At 40.3% G+C, this 19,801-nt stretch overlaps 1 protein-coding gene across 2 annotated transcripts; it reads right to left on the reverse strand.

The window, feature by feature from the left end:
• Positions 1 to 2,455: 2,455 nt before the first annotated feature.
• LOC149744590 (uncharacterized) lies at positions 2,456 to 19,717 on the reverse strand. 2 transcript variants are annotated; one of them, XM_022585447.3, is made up of 5 exons: positions 12,688 to 19,717; positions 12,106 to 12,156; positions 9,751 to 9,796; positions 7,973 to 8,099; positions 2,456 to 4,653 (listed from the first exon to the last, which is right to left on the reverse strand). In XM_022585447.3, the coding sequence occupies exons 3-5, from the start codon at positions 9,763 to 9,765 to the stop codon at positions 2,465 to 2,467; spliced, it is 2,331 nt and encodes a 776-aa protein (XP_022441155.1). In that variant the 5' UTR covers positions 9,766 to 9,796; positions 12,106 to 12,156; positions 12,688 to 19,717; the 3' UTR covers positions 2,456 to 2,464. The 2 variants fall into 2 exon arrangements, with proteins under 2 accessions (XP_022441155.1, XP_022441154.1); XM_022585446.3 differs by having other exon boundaries at positions 12,632 to 19,717.
• Between the last annotated feature and the right edge of the window lie 84 nt (positions 19,718 to 19,801).

The following is a 19,801-nucleotide window of genomic DNA, read 5'->3' on the forward strand; positions in this document are numbered from 1 at the left end:
GGCAATGAGCCAGATTGGGCTCACAGGAGGTAGTTTTCCAACCCTTGACTTAACTCACTAAACTACAAATTACCTTGAGAGTTGGTGGGCTACCCTGATATCTACCAAACAAAACAAAACAAAACATGAAAGGCCTAGGATTTCTGACATCTAATGCAGTGCAATTTGCGGTAGCATGGACTTTACATACACATGTGAAGGTGTGGTCTAGGAAGCCAATCTTGGAAACCTGCCTCTCACATTAGATACATCTTTTGCTGAGTAAAGCCCTTTAACCAAGTAAGTGTTAAACATCAGTGAAATGACTAAGAAGTAGGAAATGGTATGCAAACCTCCTCCTTAGCAACTTGTTCCCATCATTCTCGGTTTCTTCCCTATGCACATTTTTCCTTAGGGAATCGTTGATAAATTTTACTCTAAAACTTACCTATTTCCACTCTCTATCTTCAGGATTTGCCCAATCACTGTTACTTTGTAAACAATTTAAAAAAATTTGGTGGAAGGTAAATTCCGTTTTTCCCACAGCTAACGGTTTTCTGTGTCATAGTGTCTGGAATGACCCAACTACTTCCCCAGTCAGACCAAGCACTTGAAAGGACAAGCTGGTACCCCAGGCTCTCTATCCATTCACCCAGTAAGGAAGTCTGACGGGGAGAACTAGGGTGTGTAAATCTCTACTGTTGGAATTAAAACAATATTCTGGGCTGCATGGATTTATGCTAAACTTCAAATGCATTAATTATACAGTTACACTGACTAATATTCTGTATCTCTGAATAACCATATAAATTTTTTCTTTTTATAACTGATTTCTAGAAGTCTATTCCTTAATTTTGTTCATATATATATACCTCATGATGATAGGATTTTTTACTGAGGGATTAATATGTTCTTAGTAATTTTTAATATATTTTACATTATTTTACTACCTATGTTACTATAAAAATAACAGTATTTTATTGGAAAATTGATGCTCAATGAAAAATTTAAAATATGGAAGTTAAATGTGGAAAAAAACCCTGAAAATCTTGCCACTGTTTACATAAGGGTGAATATCCCTTTATAGATGATAGGATGCATTAACACACACACATACGTGTTTGATTAAGGTATGTGATGTACCTAAAATACATTAAACTGTTACATGCTTCTGTCATTAAGTTTATACCATCATTTTAACAGATCTGTTATTACATAAGTATCTTAAAATATAAAGAAATTCCTATTGAATATTTCACTTTTACAAAATTTAGTAACATTGACGTGCTACTCATCTTTTCTATTTGAATTTCCTAATTATAAGGTCCTATTCTATGATTTCTATATCAAAGGGATATATGTTCTATATTTTGATATATACTCACCAACTTCACTTTGAAAATCAATTTTTCAATCCACCGCTAGGAAAAAGTGTGCACGTCAGTCACTGAATAAATGTTTGATGAAATTACCAAATTTCAACAAATAATTTTTATCTCAGGCCAGAGAGAAGGAGTAAGGAGATACAGAACTTGACAAAAGTAATCTACTTCAAACAGCCTCTTTTCTCTACTTAAGAAGTCTTGATGAAAGTAATGCTAAAACCCTTGGGAGACAATCACATCAAAACCTAGATGGAAATGTGGTGAATAAGAAACCAACGGTCATTTCATTTACTAAGAAATGTTTGTCCTCTGTCACTGTCATTAGTAACTCTTTCTGACACTTAAACCTCTGCCTTGACATTCTTGATAAAAGGGTCGACAGTATGTTTTCTGTATTGCAAGATGAACAATCCATTTTCAGTAAATCTATACTGTCACAAAAGATAACTGAATTTGTACTGTAAAAAATTAACAGAATATTAGACAAAGTCCAAGATAAGATCCAACTAGAAGCGAGGCTGGGGAGAGACAAATGGAGCTAATTATAACAGGATGATGCCACAATCATATTACAAATTGCAATACTGAGTGGTTTTCTAACACTTCAACTTTTTGTCTCCCTGAATTACTTTTAAGGCCACATTTAGGTTAACTGCTCTGAATACAAATTTTTATGAAATTTTGGAGGGGATTGCAACATAATTTTCAAAAAGTTTTTCCTCATTAATTGGACAAATATCGAGCACCTACGAAGTAGCTGACAATGTTCAGACTGTAGATTCAGAACAAACGTCTCTGCATTCGTGGAGTTTATGTTGTAATGGGCATAAATTTTGGCATGTCCATCATATTTTTTTGTACAAGGCCTGCTAAAACTCATACTAAGGCTTCTCCCTTAATATTTAATAGAGGTCAAAGTTCAAACTTACTACACCATTTACCAGGGTTCTCTGCTGTGTGGCCTCCTGACTACTGGGACATGTTGAGCTATGGTTGAAACACTGACTTTAATGAAACAAATGATTTGTTTTTCTTTTGAACTTGATGACTGGAAGAATTCACATGACACCTGGGTTGTTTTTTGTTTTTTGTTTTTTTAATCATTTTATGGAAATTTTTTCGTGTGTGGGCTCTCTGATGGTCTTACCACTCCTATCACTTTTATAGGATTTATCAGCAGCATGGATTCTGTGATGAATTGTTAGATTGGAGCGCCAACTGAAGCTCTTACCACAGGTCTCACACTTGTAAGGCTTCTCCCCTGTGTGCACTCTCTGATGAGACTGTAGCTGTGAAGACCGACTGAAGACCTTACTGCATCTGTCACATCTGTATGGCTTCTCTCCAGTATGGACACTCTGATGAAGCTGAACACTTGAGGCCTGACTGAAGTGCTTCCCACACTCCCCACACTTATACGGTTTCTCTCCTGTGTGGACCCTCTGATGCATGTCGAGGTTCAGGCTCCACTTGAAGCCCTTCCCACACTCCTCACATTTGTATGGCTTTTCTCCAGTATGGACTTTTTGATGGGCTTGAAGGTGTGAACTCCGACCAAAGCTCTTCCCACACTCTTCACATTTGAATGGTTTTTCTCCACTGTGGACTCTCTGATGGGCCAGAAGATTTGAGGCCTGCCTGAAGACTTTCCCACACTCCTCACAATTATACGGTTTCTCTCCGGTGTGGATTCTGCAATGAATTTTAAGATCTGCTCTACGACTGAATCCCTTCCCACACTCTTCACATTTGTATGGCTTCTCACCGGTATGGATCAGCTGGTGGATCTGAAGTCGTGAACTCTGATTGAAGCCCTGTCCACACTCCTCACATCTGTAAGGTTTCTCTACACTGTGGGCCTTCTGATGGATTTGAAGATATGAACTCTGACTGAAGCCCTTCCCACATACCTCACATTTATAGGGCTTCTCCCCTGTGTGGACAACCAGATGAACTTGGTAATGGGAGTTCCTCCTGAAGCTCTTCCCACACTCATTACATTTGTATGGTTTCTCTCCTGTATGGACTCTTTGATGTGCCTGAAGGTTTGAACTCAGAGTAAAGCCTTTACCACACACATTACATATATATGATTTCTCTCCAGTGTGGACTCCCTGATGGGCCTGAAGACTTGAAGGCCGACTAAAGCCTTTCCCGCATTCCTCACATTTGTAGGGTTTTTCTCCTGTGTGGACTCTCTGATGAATGTATAGATTTGAGCTACAAATGAAGCCCTTCCCACACTCCTCACATTTGTATGGTTTCTCTCCCGTATGGACTCTCTGATGGGACTGAAGGTGTGAATTCCGACTGAAGCTCTTATCACATGTGTCACATTTGAAAGGTTTCTCCCCAGTGTGGACTCTCTGATGGTCCTGAAGGTGAGAGGCCTGACTGAAGGCCCTCCCACACTCCTCACAATTGTAAGGTTTCTCTCCCGTGTGGACTTTACAATGAATAGTAAGTGCTGACCTACGACTGAAGCCTTTCCCACATTCCCCACATTTGAACGGTTTCTCTACAGTGTGGACTTTCTGAGGAGTCTGCAGCTGTGAGCTCTGACTGAACTCCTTGCCACACTCATCACACTCACTGTGTTTTCCTCCCACGTGAACTCTCTGATGAATATGAAGAACCGAGCTGTAACGGAAGCCTTTTCCACACTCACTGCACATATGAGACTTCTCTTTTGAGTGTAATTGCTGGTGAAGATCAAAGGTGGAGAGATCGATGAAGGTTTCTTTACATTCATTACACTGGTAAGGTTTTTGTCCTGTGTGAATCATAGTATTCTGATCCAGTGTTGAAACCCTCATGCTATCTTTTCTATAATCACTGTAGCCGTAAGATTTTTGATCCTTGTGTACTCCGTGAGCATCAAGGTGATGTGAAATCCAACTGATGGTGTCAACATCCTCTTTACACTGACACAGTTTATTTTTCATGGAAATTTGCTGGTGTCTATTCTGATAATTCTGTGACTCAGTCAATGAAGTTTTCCTCCAAGAATCTTGGGCTCTCAAAGTGGCAAACCTTGGATTTCCAGTATTACTGGGATCACCTGCTTTATCATTTAATATATGGTTCTCATCTTCAGAAATTTGAATAGAGAGTCCTGCCCCAATCTGGCAGGGGGAATCAACTTGTTTGTGGAACTGACAACTATTTATCATGGAGTCTTGGCATCTGGTTAAGTCATTTGCAATTTGTTGCCAGATTTGCCAGCAGGAAAGCTCTTCACGTGATCCTCTGTCTTGAACGGCCCTCAACTCACTTTGATTGTTTTCTTCTATAAGGACAGAGAATTCAGAGATGTGGACACGTGAAAGCTTTGTTCAAAGATTCAAGATTTTACACTTAAGACACAGTATGAGACTTTAATGAACCTCAGGATGGTTCAGCTTATCTTTCACATGACAAATGAAGCTCTCTGGTTTATATACTAACAGAAACCAAGAGATGGTCCATTAAACTCCTAAATACTTAGCATTAATGAAACCCATTTAAAACCAAATGACTACCATCTGACATACCATTTAAATCATCTTTCAAAAATTACATGTCATTCCTACCACAATACAGTATCAATAAAGACAAGCATTTTGCTGTGCTCACAGCTTTAACAGTGCCTGGCAGTTAGTCAGGGCTCAAGAAATGCATGCACAGGTGAACTCAGTTTGATTTCTAGGATTCTCTACAATTCTGAATCCCAGGTTAAGTTTGAACCAAGTCAGAGAAGCGAAAGAGCTTTTGCAAGTCAGGTATCAGATGCAGGAAAAGGACTGGAAAGTACAGTTTTGCTTAAGTTGAAAGGCTGCACCAGAGGTGGCAGTACACCAAGGGGGTTAGTGCTGAGGAAAATATGAAAGGTGCTAAAAATCGAGACTTCCCCAGTGGCACAGTGGTTAATAATCTGCCTGCCAGTGCAGGGGACACAGGTTTGAGCCCTGGTCCGGAAAGATCCCACATGCCACGGAGCAACTAAGCCCGTGAGCCACAACTACTGAGCCTGCACTCTAGAGCCCGTGAGCCACAACTACTGAGTCCGTGTGCCACAACTACTGAAGCCCACATGCCTAGAGCCCGTGCTCTGCAATAAGGAAGCCACTGCAATGAGAAGCCTGCGCACCACAACAAAGAGCTGCTCCCACTCGCCACAACTAGAGAAAAGCCCATGTGCAGCAACGAAGACCCAATGCAACCAAAAATAAATTAATTAATTTTTAAAAAAGGTTCTAAGAATCAGTGGGGGTAAAAAAAAGCATGAAGACCTATGCACTGGATCCTTCTGAGGCATTTGTGCTGCCTAATACGTTCCCACACTCCCCCTGCCAAGTAGGAGTCAAAATTTAGAGGCTAGGGAAGAATGCTGTCTCTTTAAAAACAGCATGGGAAATTTTTGGACACAGATACATTGGTCTTTAACAAGAATGAGTTCCAAAGTGAAGAATGGGGTTTATGAGTGAGCTGGGAATAAATTCCACAGCTTGTGAGAAGTATTGAGAAGAAACAGACTAGAAACTATTAAAGAATGATCAAAGCACTCAAGGTGACATTATCTAAAATGCCTTCTACAAGATACATACAAATGCACACACACACACACACACACAAAATATTTGTAGAGCTAACAAAGATCGATTTCTTACTAGTGAAGTGGGCTTTGGAGGAAGCAAATGGGACGCATCGGGGCAAATCTTTTAAGGGAAAGGCTAACTCACCAGCTGGCTGTTTTCTGAGACCTGTTCTCCCCGGGTATAAAGGATAAGGAAATGGAATTTTCTTTCCTTCTATGCGAGAGCTACCTAAGAAGTAGACATAAGAATCCTCATTCAAAACAGTATTTCCTCCCCAAATGAATATGCTCTGCTACTAAGAGCTCAAGGAAAGTCACAGGGAAAGCATTTTACTCAGTTTGGTTATAATTACAGGTTCTATACATGTTTTTTGTGCAAGTTGATGAGGGCCAACTTGTACAGAAAGGCAAACACACACATACACACATCATGGGCACCTGAGAAGTTAGAATTAGGCTAGGAATTCATTTGAAGACAAAACAACATTTGGCAATATCCCTTATTCACTCGGATTTGTTCACCGCCTACTAGCTATTTTCATGGAAGGCTAATTTCTCTATCCATTAACTCATTCGTTTATTCAAGAAATATTTAAGAGTCCCTGTCATGTACCAAGACTATGCTAAGCACTGAGGCTAGTGAGCAATAAACATAACAGACCAAATTCCTCCTCCACTCCTGGATTACCCTCCAGTGGAAGAAAGAGAGGTGACAAACAGGTGAACAAAAATGTACATGAGTGAAACGCTTAGAGACAAAACAAAGCAGGGCAGAGAGAGTAAGAAAGAGAGGACTGTATTTTCCATAGGGTGGTCAGAGGACCGCCCTCTCATCATCTTTAAGGTGACTGACTGAAAGAAGTAAAGAGGTCTAAAAGATTACAGGTGAAAGAGTATTCCAGGCAGAGAGAAGGACAAAGGAAAACGCTCTGTGGCAGAAGCATCCTTTGCAGGTCTGGAAAAGACAGGGTAAGAGGGAGGAGAGGTGATGTATTCAGGGAGGTAGTGGGGAACAAACAGCAACCCACAGAAGACTCTAGAGGCCACTTTAAGTGGTTTTTATTCTAAGTAAAAGAAGCCACAAGAGAATTTTGAAACAAGAACATAACCTGACTTAAAGTTACAAAAGATCACTTTGCCACTTGAAGAACAAACTGTGGGAGGAGAAGGGTGGGAACAGGTGACCAGTACAAAGACTATGCAATAATCCTGGAAAGAGATTTCCAACTGGGACCAGGTGATGGACAGCACAGGGCTGGTGAGAAGCAAAACAGATAGCGAGCTAACCACAAGAACTCACGACTGCTTGGTTCTTACCTAAATTTCTATCTGCGTTGCTGAATTCATCAACCAAAGCCTCTCTTCTCTTTCTATATGTTTTGTATCTCATCTGAAGAATGAGAACATGCAAAGTCACAAGTTAACATGAACGGGCTAGAGCTAAAGTTTACTAGAAATTTGAGTTCCAACTGCATATTCAAGATACTGAAAGCCGTGTTTTTCAAACTTTGTATCATGACCCATTGAAGAAACAGCATTTATTTCACAACCTAGATACACATGTAGAAGTATACATTACTACAATGAAGCTTGAATGACCTATTTCTAACCAATGTCTATTTTCATGAACTCTGTTCCCACTGGCTCTCACACCACTCATGCCATCGCCCACAGTTTTTGCTGCAATGTGTTGTACTCTTCCTAAGAAACTCTGATATTTTCTATACTATTTTATTTCATTAAAAAATCACACGTAGGGCTCAATAAATTGGCTTTATAATCCACTAATGGCAGGGAGGGAAATCTGAAAAAGAATACACAAGGTACAACAAGATACTGTCGATTTACAGTTCTTTTACAAAATAAATGAAAAGGACCTGAAACACACTGTTTAGAAAGACCAGAGACATCCTCTCGTGTCCCACAGGAATTGTAAAAGTCTGGTCCCCAAACTCAGGGAACCATCTCAAAAGGCCCAAAGCCTTGAAACACCAAGGTCACAAAGACGCTCGCAGAGAAAGGCTGTCCTCACCCACTGAGACCAGGTTCCGGAAGTTTTCCACCATCACATCCTGGTACAGCTTCCTCTGGGCCGAGTCCAGCAGCCCCAGCTCCTCCTCTGTGAAGGCCACGGCCACGTCCTTGAAAGTCACCGCCTCCTACGACAAACAACACCACCTCAATCTTATACCCAGTGGCCAGTGGAAGAGGGGCAGCCCCGAGGAGAGGAGGAGGGTGGGAAGTTGCTCCGGCTCCTGTGCGGTGGGCAGACTCCCCAGCACCCGCTCCTTCCATCCTGCCAATGCCACACACTGACTTTCCTCAGCCTCACCAGACGTGCGGCTATGAAACAGAAAGCTTTGTGTATTTACCTGGGGCTCTCAGACAACTCATAAGTAAACTCCCTAGAATTCTAACCACTGGATCCTGAACTAAAAAGCTTTCACTTTTTAATAATTATTGCCAAGCGCCCCAGAAACAGTTACCGATTTAATCCCGGCAGTATTTGATGGCACCTGCTTTCTCATTGAGGTGGGAACCAGCTGAGAAGGAGTGTTATACGTGGAAATTAACCAAAAGGCCATGCCAGGTCTCTGAATGAAAACTCTCTTTCCCCGTTTCTGTCTTTTGCTTGAATGCAATACTCTGACTCCAGACCCTTGGTTTTCTGGGTGAGTCTGAGTTGGTTCCTCCTTTTTTCACAACCCCTATTCTTTATATTTAAAACAAAGATGAAACCAAGCACCTCTTTATACAATTGTTCTGAGGTGTCTATGCAGTGACAAGTGCTTTAAGTACCACTGGACTTTTTAAACTAAGGTCATGTATTACTCTGATTAGAAAAAAAAATAAGATGGAAAAAGAAACAAACCAGTAAATAAAATACACAAAGGGTCTGACTCAAACATGAGGAAGACTGAATCTAACTCTGGTCATGAGAAAACTTCTAACAATACGTTATTTTTTCTGCGTGAAGCAGCAGTTTGATCCTGCTGTGCTGTGCCGTATTTGGATATTCTACCAAAAAACATCCAAGGCACCACATATAAAACATACCTCTTCAATTCTGAATACCTAAACCTAGTATGTTAAGGGCAAAAAGAGGCAATATTCTTCAGAACAGATATTTTGGTAAAAAGGTTAAATCAGGAACACTGTCACTGTAGTGTTCCTAAAACAGTAAAAGTCTTTAAACTAAATGTCTGTGAATAAAGAATAGTTTAAAAAATAGGTGTATAAGTTTGTGGGAACATGATAAAGCAATTAAAAGTGAATGTTAGCTAGTATTAAATGAAAAAAACAATTTAAAACTGTATCTATGTTATAAATACAAATACACAGCTATGAATACATATGATGAGAAGACTACAGAAATATAAAAGCAGCTAATTTGTAAGCAGGTAAGCAGTAAAGTGGAAGCTGTCCTTCATTTCCCTTAATTTTTCTTTTACTTGTGAAATAAAAAAATGATGAAATAAAACAAAAATTAAAACCGAAACCAATTAAATGTAACAGGAATTTTTAAAAAAGCACACATGGCATACTCAGGTCCTCATATGCTTAGACTCTCCTTGAAAGAGAAAAACCCATATGGAACTATACCCAATATTTTGTAATAACCTATAAGAGAAAAGAATCTGAAAATATATGTATATATATGTATAACTGAATCACTTTGCTGTACACCTGAAATTAACACAACACTGTAAATCAACTATACTCCAATCAAAAAAAAAAAGAGGAAAACCTGTGTCCAATCTGAGTACAAAAATGGCGTTTTTAACAGCAAGAAAGGCAAGCTCTACTCACCTGGAATGTGCTCATTTTCTCTCTCCTTCTGGGGAAGTGCAGAGTCCTAGCAAGATAGACAGGGAAAGAAGAAAGAAGTCAACGGAAACTGGTTAAAAAAAAAAAAAAGTCACTAACCCACGTGGTGCTCATTGTGAATTACCAAGGCTCCCAGTCCTCGGGGTGGCTAGAGCTGATTATGCTTGATGAGCAGAGCCCCACACGGATACCAGATGCCCCCGTGACCCCTCTCAGTGGCTGTGTGAGGAATGACCTGCCCATCCACACACAGTGGCCCCCTCACAGTGTGCCTGCAGCTTCCACAGTGGTCATTCTTATTCTGGGTATGGTGTAAACAGAGACCATGTAAGTAAGAGTAGGTTTTGGAGTCAATATGCATGGGCTGTGATCAGGCTACGCCATTCACTAGCAGTGTCATCCTGGGCAAGTTATTAACATCTCTTCGCCTCAGTTCTGTCATCTGCAGGTGGGGGAGAACAATGGCATCCACCTCGTGAGATCGTTGTAAGGTAGAAAGCTCTGAGAACACCATCGTCAGGGTTTCTTATTTCTTAGCAACTGCGGTGAAGCAGATGACATTTTAGTTAGAAATTATCCTTAGAGATGTGACTTCTACCAGCAGAACACTGTCAGACATGTGGAGGTCACAGTTGTTGCCCTGTTATGTGAGAGTCTTTAGACTTCTGAAAAGCTCTGCTTGTCTTCCTAAAGATTTTGTTACTGCAACAATAACATTTAAATTGACATGGACAACTTTTTACAAAAGGTATAAAAATACGTTGTTTCTTTTTAAACAGGAAGTACCGTTTTGACAATTATGCACAGAGGTAAAGAGAACTAATAAAAGCCAGGATTCTGCAACAACAATAAAAAATAGTTTGACAGTCCATACCTAATTCAAATTAAAAGAGACAGGAATCTGAATTGTAATTATATCATAATAAACATAGGAAAGTTTAAGAAAATAAATGGGAGCTTAAGAAATAAGTGGATAAGAAATAAGTGGATAAGACTCCACATTCCCAATGCAGGGGGCCGGGGTTCGATCTAGTACAAAAGATGGCAATGATTCCACTCCCCAAAGCCTGGGAAAGATATATATCTAACGACCTGCATTTTGACTCTACACTTGCTAGCTGTCTTCTGCTCAATTCAGGATTTTGAAAGGGGCCCTGACAGTTGACAATAACTAGTGGGGGAATAAAATCATTGGACTAAGTAGGGCTTTGGTGAATCCAGCTCAGTTTTATCTGTGACACCCAGCAGGGTCAATTTGCTCGGCCTCAGTTTCCAGAAAAGACCCTCTCTTGAGCTTCTCGAATTTTCACGTGCATGTGAATTACTGCGGGATCTTGTTGGAATGCAGCCTCCTGGGCCCCCTATGCAGAAATTATAAATCAGAAGGTCTTGAATGGGGCTCAAGGCTGGGCATTTCTATCCAAGTGATGCCAGTGCCGCTGGTTTGTGGACCACAATTTGAGTAGCACTGCAGTGTAACATCAGTCCCACACAAAACAGCCTCCACTACACAGAAACATACACAAAGAGTAACCAGACAAAAAGGCACTAAAACATTAACAACTGTTATCTTTACATCCTAAAGTTATAGATAATTAAAATTTTTCTTTATGTATTTATCCACATTTTTCCATAATGGTTATGCTATTTCTATGATATACATATTATTTGAAATAAAATAAATGACCGAGTTGAGAAAACTATCTTAAAAACTCATAAAATAGGGCTTCCCTGGTGGCGCAGTGGTTGAGAGTCCGCCTGCTGATGCAGGGGACACGGGTTCGTGCCCCGGCCCAGGAAGATCCCACATGCCGCAGAGCGGCTAGGTCCAGTGAGCCATGGCCGCTGAGCCTGCGCATCTGGAGCCTGGGCATCCGGAGCCTGTGCTCCTCAACAGGAGAGGCCACAACAGTGAGAGGCCCGCGTACCGCAAAAAAAAAACCTCATAAAATAGCCTAAATCTTGCTCTCAAGGTCCCAACCTACTTTCATGATATGATTCTAGCCAGTACCTTATGCTCAAAGAGAATATACCAAAGGGATTAGCAAACTCAGGTGCTGGACTCAAACTGCCTGGGTCCCAACCCCAGCTCTGCCTCCTACCATCTGGGTGAGGATGGGCCAACAGGGTTGTGTTCCCTGCCCCCATCTCCTCATCGTTAGAGAAAACAGCAGTACCAATTCACAGAGCCACTGCCTGATGGAAATGTGTTCATTTGCATAAAGCTTTTAGAATGGAAATTAGTGACTAAGGCTCAGTTATAATCGTTACCCATGTCCCATACGTTCTACAATTTATATGAATATCTTAAGTAGAAGAATGCCAAGTCCTACTCACGTAGGGCTCTGTTGCCTCTTCCTCCGTGCAGTGCTTTTTGAGAAGTCAGGGCTGGAGAAGGAAAGGAGACTGTGAAATACCAGGGCTGTGTTTCCATCCCCAATAATTCATACCGCAGCCCCTTCCGCCCCCGTACCAGCTAGATAGTCCTCTCCTCCCAAAACAGGCGAGGAGTCCAGGACAATTCAGCTTCCTGGGCTCACAGAATCCCGCTGCGAAATGGGTGCCTCCCTTATTAGAGTAGTATTAATAACAATAATGTATCAGGTAGTTGTAGACCTTTTACTTGTGCTATCTCGTTTTTTCTCACAACACTATATTAAGAAAGCATTCCTTTTTTCCCCCTTTTACCGAACAGCAACGGAGGCACAGAGGAGTTAAGCAACTCACGCAATGTGACGTCGTATGAAGTGGTAGGGCTAGCTCATACGTGGGGGACGGGGTCAGGTTAAGGGTGAAGAAAACCGGGGAGACCCTCAAACCCCAGGAGGCACGACCTGAGCCCACCCCATCCCGAGTACGTTACCAAACGCAAAGAAGCTCCGCCCGGGGGACGTATATCACCACTCTAGGCCCTCAAACCTCCGCTTTTAGCCGCTCCTCCTCTTTCTCCACAAATGAAAGGTCTGGAAAGGTTGGCCCCAGGCGCATGTCGAGGAAGCTTGAATGGGTCGTGAAGAGCCGACCTGAAACACCATAATCAGGCAAAAGATGGCTGCTACGTTGTCCTCCTGGGGCGGAAGTGCCTGCGACTAACCCGGAGCTCCTGGACCACATTTCCCAGAATTCCGCGGGGAAACGTTTACAGCGAGGCGTTACTGTAGCTGCAGTATATGGGACTACACGAGTTTACGAGTTCTGGACTACATGTCCCAGAATGCAAGGGTGGGTGCGGGTGTGTCTACCGGCACGAGCTCTGGACTACATGTCCCACAAAGGTGTGTGTGTGTGTGTATGTGTGTGTGTGTGTCTCCAGGTGTGTGTGTGTGTGTGTGTGTGTGTGTGTGTGTGTCTCCAGGGCCAATTTAACACATATATAGAGGGAAATATTGAGCCTTAAAAGCATATATTAAAGTAGAAAGGAAGTTGAAAATTGATTCGGAAAAACATCCATCTCAGGAAGTTAATAAATGAATAATAAAACTGAAGAAGGCAGACGGAAAAAAATAAGATCAGATTAATGAAATACAAAACAAAATAAAGTAGATCTCACACACACCCACAAAAACAAAAATTAAACAGAAAACAAAACAAACAAAAAACAAAAAAGATCATCCATGGTATAAACAAAGATTTTTCCAAAAATTTGCTCCAAATTCTTTCAGGAAAATATCCTCCAAGAACTATTCCTGACTTAAGCCAACATAGCACACAGGATTTCTTTCCACTACAAGTAAATTGAAATCTTGGATATAGAATGATGAAATATGGTAACATGATTAAAAGTTTTATTTATTCACCTCCTGTTCCCTATGGCACCCTCCACTCCCTTCTCTACCCCATAAGCTACCATTCTAGTTTGTTTGATGTGTTTTCTTTTGGGTGTGTTCTTGTGCAAAATGTGCTCTTGTGTATATTTTCAATTTATATAAATAATATTGTGTCATAAAATTCATTCTGGTGTTTATTTCCTTCATTCAGGAGTATATTTTTAAGATTCACCCATCCATCTAATTTGTTTCGTAGAATTCCATTTTCTGCACCCACATTTTACCTGTACTCTTCCAACTGCCATGCCAATAACAATAAAATAAACATCTTCTTACATTTCTGTTTATAGACGTATCTGAGAATTTCTTTGGAATACATACCCGAGTGAAATTATTTCAGAGCAAATGTGTATACTTTAATAATATAGCCAGATTGACCTCCTGAATGACTACACCAAGTCCAGATTACCAAGAGTTGCACGTCAGGTTTTTGTGCAACCATTTACCTTCATTTGGACGACTCATCACCCTGTTTTGCTAGTGTATTAAATGTATAATAGTATCTTTAGTTAAATTTCTCTGACTTCTAATAAGTTTGATCTTTTTTTCAAATGCTTGGTAGCTTCATCTATAAATGTCTACTTAAACCTTTTGCCCCATTTTCTAATGTGGATGCTATCATTTTCTTCCTCATTTCTATTACATATTCTGATTATTAATACCTTTTCAGTTTTACCAATTACAAGTATCCTTTCCTAATTGGGCACGTGTTTCTAAAATTTTTCTATTGTGTTCTTCATGGAATAGAAATCTTTAATTATAAGATATAAGATAATAAAAAAATAATTTCTTAATATCTGTGCTTCTGAAACTCCTCAGATGAAAAAATATATTTCTACCTTTTAAAAATTAACTTTCTAGACTTACCTTTCACATGTAGGTCCTTTAAATATTTTGGAGTCTATTTATGTACATTTTATTACATGGGATCCACTTTAATTTTTCTCCAAGAGAAATTCTTAAAAATAATGATATTCATGGCTTGAAGATTCAATATTACAAAGATATCAGTAATCCCCAAAATGATCTATAGGCTCAATCAAACCCCAATAAAAATATCAGCATTTTTTCCCTTGGAGATTGATGAGATGTTTATAAATATTATGTGGAAAAGCAAAGAGCTAAAAGAAGAGCTGGGACAATCTGAAAGAAGAATGGAAAGAAAGATATTAGTCACATTAAATCTTACTATAAATCTACAATATAAGATAGTCTGGTGTTTGCTCAAGGATAGACAAGATAATAGACATCAAAATCCATGTTGAAACAGACATTATAACAACGTGTAAAAAGAAAACACTGCAAGGAGTTCCCTGGTGGTCTAGTGGTTAGGATTCAGCGCTTTCACTGTGGTGACCCTGGTTCAATCCCTGGTCGGGGAACTGAGATCCTGCAAGCCACGCAGCACGGCCAAAAGAAAAAAGAAAGAAAACACTGCAGCAGAGAGGGAAAAGTCTTGTTAATACAGTTGATCCTTGAACTAGGGTTCAAGGGGGTTAGGGATGCCAACCCTCTGCTAAGTTGAAAATCCAAGTATAACTTATAGTCAGTCCTCTGTACGTACATGGTTTCTCCATAATCGGCAATTCTGCATCTGAGGATTCAACCAACCTTGGATCGTGTAGTAGTGCAGTATTTACTATTGAAAAAAATCCTCGTATAAGTCCACTTGTGTAGTTTAAACCCATGTTGTCCAAAGGTCAACTATTGGTTCTCAGCTGGATATCCATATGGGAAAATATTAATCATTACAGCATAGGATACAAAAATATAAATTTCAGAAGATCTGCAGACTTAAATTTGAAATGTAAACAATGATGCTTTAGGAAAGAAACAGAAACGTAAGATAACAGCCTTTTTGCCTTGGAGTAGGAAGAATTTCTTAAGACCAAAAAAATCACAAACCGTGAAAGAAAAAATTGAAAAATTGGACTATTTTAAGGTTAAGAAACACTGTAAATCCAAACGCACCACTAATGGGCCAAAAGTGAGAGATATTTTAAAAACATCTATGGAATAAAAGACTCAGATGCACCTCTCATGCCCATGCATTCTTCAAGGGTCAACTGTATCTACCAAAGTTGAACATATACCCTATAACCCTTTGGTTCCACCCACAGAAATATCCCTCAAACAAGTGCACAAGGCACGTTCTAGATTGCTCACATCACCACTAACTGTGATAGCGAAGAATGGGAAAGTACCCAATACCCACCAATAATGGGATTAATAGATTTTGATATGTTTACACACTGCAATAATATCCACCAATGAAAATGAATCAAAGTTATCCACTCCCAACAATATGGATAAATGTCATAGATATACTGTTGAGCAAATGAAGCCAACACAAAATAGTACCTATTACATGACTCCATTTACATAAAGTACAAAATAGGCTAAGTGAATCTACACCATTAAAAAATTGGCAGCTACCATATGGAAAGGAAGGTTACTAGAAAGAGCCAAAAAGGGATGTTTCTAGGGTTTGGGGTTTGTCCTGGTCCTCCAAGAACTAGATGGCAAAGTGCTGAGAAAGACTTTAATGAACAAATATTTTATTAGGGAAAACATCGGAGAGAAAATGGCAGGGAGCTCTGGGAGGCTGGCAGAACTGAGCTCATAGTGCAAGTCTGACCCTGAGTGAAGATTTGGAAGAAAGATTTGGTAAATCATCCTAGACTGCCTTGTAATCTAAGTAAAATCCTTCAAGGCTGTCAGGGAGTCCTTGAAAAAAGGTCACTGGACAGAGGAATCCTGGTCTCCAAGAAATGGCCTGCCTTAGGATCCCTGCTGTGTTGACTAGGAGCAATCGGGGCAAGACTGGCCTCCATGCGAACGTGGTGACGGATTTAAGAGCAGCAGCTGGGACCTTTGGTCAGTTATGCTCCCTGTGGTCATAACTGTGAAATAGGAGACTCTCAACTTGGATGCTTCCTTGTGATAAGATGTGGTTGTTTATTTCTGTCAGTAATAAGACTGAAGCAACGTTGCGTCCTTCTCACTACATCGTATCCCAGAGATCTAAAATGTTGGTTTGTTCTGTTATTGATAATGTTCATCTCTTGGCTAAGGTAGTGTTCACCAAATTTATACCTACTGTATTTCCTGTTGTGATTAATACTACTTTGTGGAGAGATATTTTGGGTTTTGTAGCATCCTGTTCCTCATAAACTTTCAACCAGTAGTTTTATAATTCATTGATTATTCTTGCCAGAACCTATAATTACTATAATGGCTGTAAATAATGATTTTTACATTACATCATTCCTTCTATATATTTATGGCTTGGCATTCTATTATGAGAGCCCTTCCTTCCCTCCCTTCCTCTTTTTTATTCATATTCTGTATGATAATTATTTATTTTATGTTCAAATTGCTCAGATTTACCCAGTGTGAGTCTCTTCAAGCTGGATGTTTTTACATGTCCCACCACTCTTTCCTACTTTCTGGCACAGCAAATTTTCTCCAGGATAATTCTATACTTTCCTTGCTCCAGCCCTGAAATAGAAACGTGGATATACATGCTTATATACACCACATACACGTGTGTGTTTGTATATCCTCACACTTCCATATCTACTTCTGTAAATACCTAGCACGTGCACTCACTCCCTCTCTCTCTATAGATGGATGGATGGATGGATGGATGGATAGACAGATCTATATAAATAACTTATGGTCAGACTTCCATATGCGTGGTTCCTCTGTATCTGCAATTCTGCAACCATGGGTTCAACCAACCACAGATCATGTAGTACTGTAGTAACTACTATTTTAAAAAAAACGCTGCTGGGCTTCCCTGGTGGCGCAGTGGTTGAGAGTCCGCCTGCCGATGCAGGGGACACGGGTTCGTGCCCAGGTCCGGGAAGATCCCACATGCCGCGGAGCGGCTGGGCCCGTGAGCCATGGCCGCTGAGCCTGCGTGTACGGAGCCTGTGCTCTGCAACGGGAGAGGCCACCACAGTGAGAGGCCCGCGTACCGCAAACAAACAAACAAAAACACCCTGCATATAAGTGGACCTGCCCAGTTCAAACCCATATTGTTCAAGGGTCAACTGTAACTTGCTAAATAAAGCCCTTTATCCAACTGTACTAAAAATACCACCATTGGTCTGAGTATGGAATGGCATCCAAACCTGCTTTGTCCTTACTGGTTCCCCATGCAGAGGGTCCTCTGCTATTATGCTCAGTTCTCTCCTCATGCACATCTTTTCAACAAGAGAAACTTTTTTTTTTTTTTAACCTCCACAATGTAGGTACATCCACTTTTGTTTCTAGCTCCAGGATTTTCCCTCTCCCTATTACGGATCTGTAGTTAAAGCACAGCATAAATAATAAAGCTTCAATTGTTGAAACTCATCAATTTTTCTGTGTACTCAAAATAATCTGAGAATTGTTTTGTTTTTGAAATTGGCTTCCAGAGTTCATACCGTAATTTTGATCTTATATGCCTTATGACAATATAGAACAATCATATTATGAGGTCTTAACTGCAAGGGATAATTATTTAGTACTTTTTCAAACTCTATTGTAATAATTTCCTGCTTTGGCAATATTCACTATTCAATGAAAAAAATATAACATGAAGTTATAAAACGGAAAAATACCACAAAATGCTCCTTGCCTAGGAAAACCACTCTGGAAGAGTATCCCTTTATACATGATCTTATGCATGTACACATACATGTGTGCACACACACACATACACAAACACTAACAAAGATTTATGGTTGATTATACTATGAAGGCTACAATCTGTGATCTCTCAAAGCCCATATTGTGTATCTCCTGCCATTATGGTATCTGTCATAATTTTCTTTTTTTTAATAAAATTATTCATTTATTTTTGGCTGTGTGGGGTCTTCGTTGCTGCGTGCGGGCTTTCCCTAGTTGCAGTGAGTGTGGGCTACTCCTCGTTGTGGTGCGCGGGCCTCTCATTGCAGTGGCTTCTCTTGTTGCGGAGCACAGGCTCTAAGCACATAGGCTTCAGTAGTTGTGGCACAAGGCCCCAGTAGTTGTGGCGCACGGGCTTAGTTGCTCCACAGCATGTGGGATCTTCCTGGACCAGGGCTCGAACCCATGTCCCCTGCATTGCCAGGCGAATTCTTAGCCACTGCACCACCAGGGAAGTCCCTGTCATCATTTTAATGGCTTCAGATTAATATAGGAATATATCAAAACTCAAATTCTTACAGCTGTACACTAATTTCCATTAAAAAATTCAGTGACATCATTGAGGTGGTGCTCATTTTTTGATATTTTAATCTCATAATCAATAACTTCCAATTATATGATTTCTAGATCAAAGGGATGTACAATCTAATATATTCTGATATATACTCCTTTCCTGAAACCGTGCTTTACTGCTACCAGTAGGGAAAAGCACATAAATGTTAGTCTTGTCTCAATAATACATTTGATAATTTTATCAAATTCCCACAAGTTTTCTGGGTATTTGCCTCATGGATGTGGGGGAAGAATATGGCATGGCCCCTACCTAAGAAGTTTTGATAGAAGAAATGCTACAATAATTAGAAGGCAAACATTTCAAAGTCTGGATGAAAATGCAGAGACTTAGAAATCAGTAAGTTCAAGGTCAACCAAAAAATTTTTTTCTAGGGACAAACAATCTTTGTGACACTTTCAAAGTGTTACAGTAAACCCTGCCTTAACACTGACAGACCAAAAAATCAATTGTATACTATGCAGTTACTGTTGTTGTAAAGTTAATCATGTTTTTTCAGTCTGTACCATCAGAAAAAAAAATCACAAGATAGTTCAATTTCTACTGAACACAGTCCTTGGAAAACTAGACGGGGCCTCAAAAAACCACCCAACTTGAGAACAGAGGCTGCAGGAGGCAAGGAGCCAGTTGCGATAGGCTAATAGCATATTAATATAGAAGATTGGGGGGCTTCCCTGGTGGTGCAGTGGTTAAGAATCTGCCTGCCAATGCAGGGGACAGGGGTTTGAGCCCTGGTCCAGGAAGATCCCACATGCCGCAGAGCAACTCAGCCACATGCCACAACTACTGAAGCCTGCATGCCTAGAGCCCATGCTCCACAACAAGAGAAGCCACCGCAATGAGAAGCCAAGCACCACAATGAAGAGTAGCCCCTGCTCACTGCAAATAGAGAAAGCCTGTGTGCAGCAATGAAGACCCAACGCAACCAAAAATAAATTTAAAAAATATATATTGAAGA

The sequence above is a fragment of the Delphinapterus leucas genome, chromosome 20 (genome assembly GCF_059928025.1).
Source record: "Delphinapterus leucas isolate spDelLeu-1000000601 "Yukka" chromosome 20, BTC_Dleu_Yukka2, whole genome shotgun sequence".
NCBI classification, from domain to species: domain Eukaryota; kingdom Metazoa; phylum Chordata; class Mammalia; order Artiodactyla; family Monodontidae; genus Delphinapterus; species Delphinapterus leucas.

Bases quoted from the DNA above. Each gene is read 5' to 3' on its own strand.
- LOC149744590 (XM_022585447.3), bottom strand. The intron at 4,654-7,972 runs GTGAGGACAGCC...CTGTCCTTATAG, and splicing joins CCGGAACCTGGTCTCAGTGG to AAGAAAACAATCAAAGTGAG.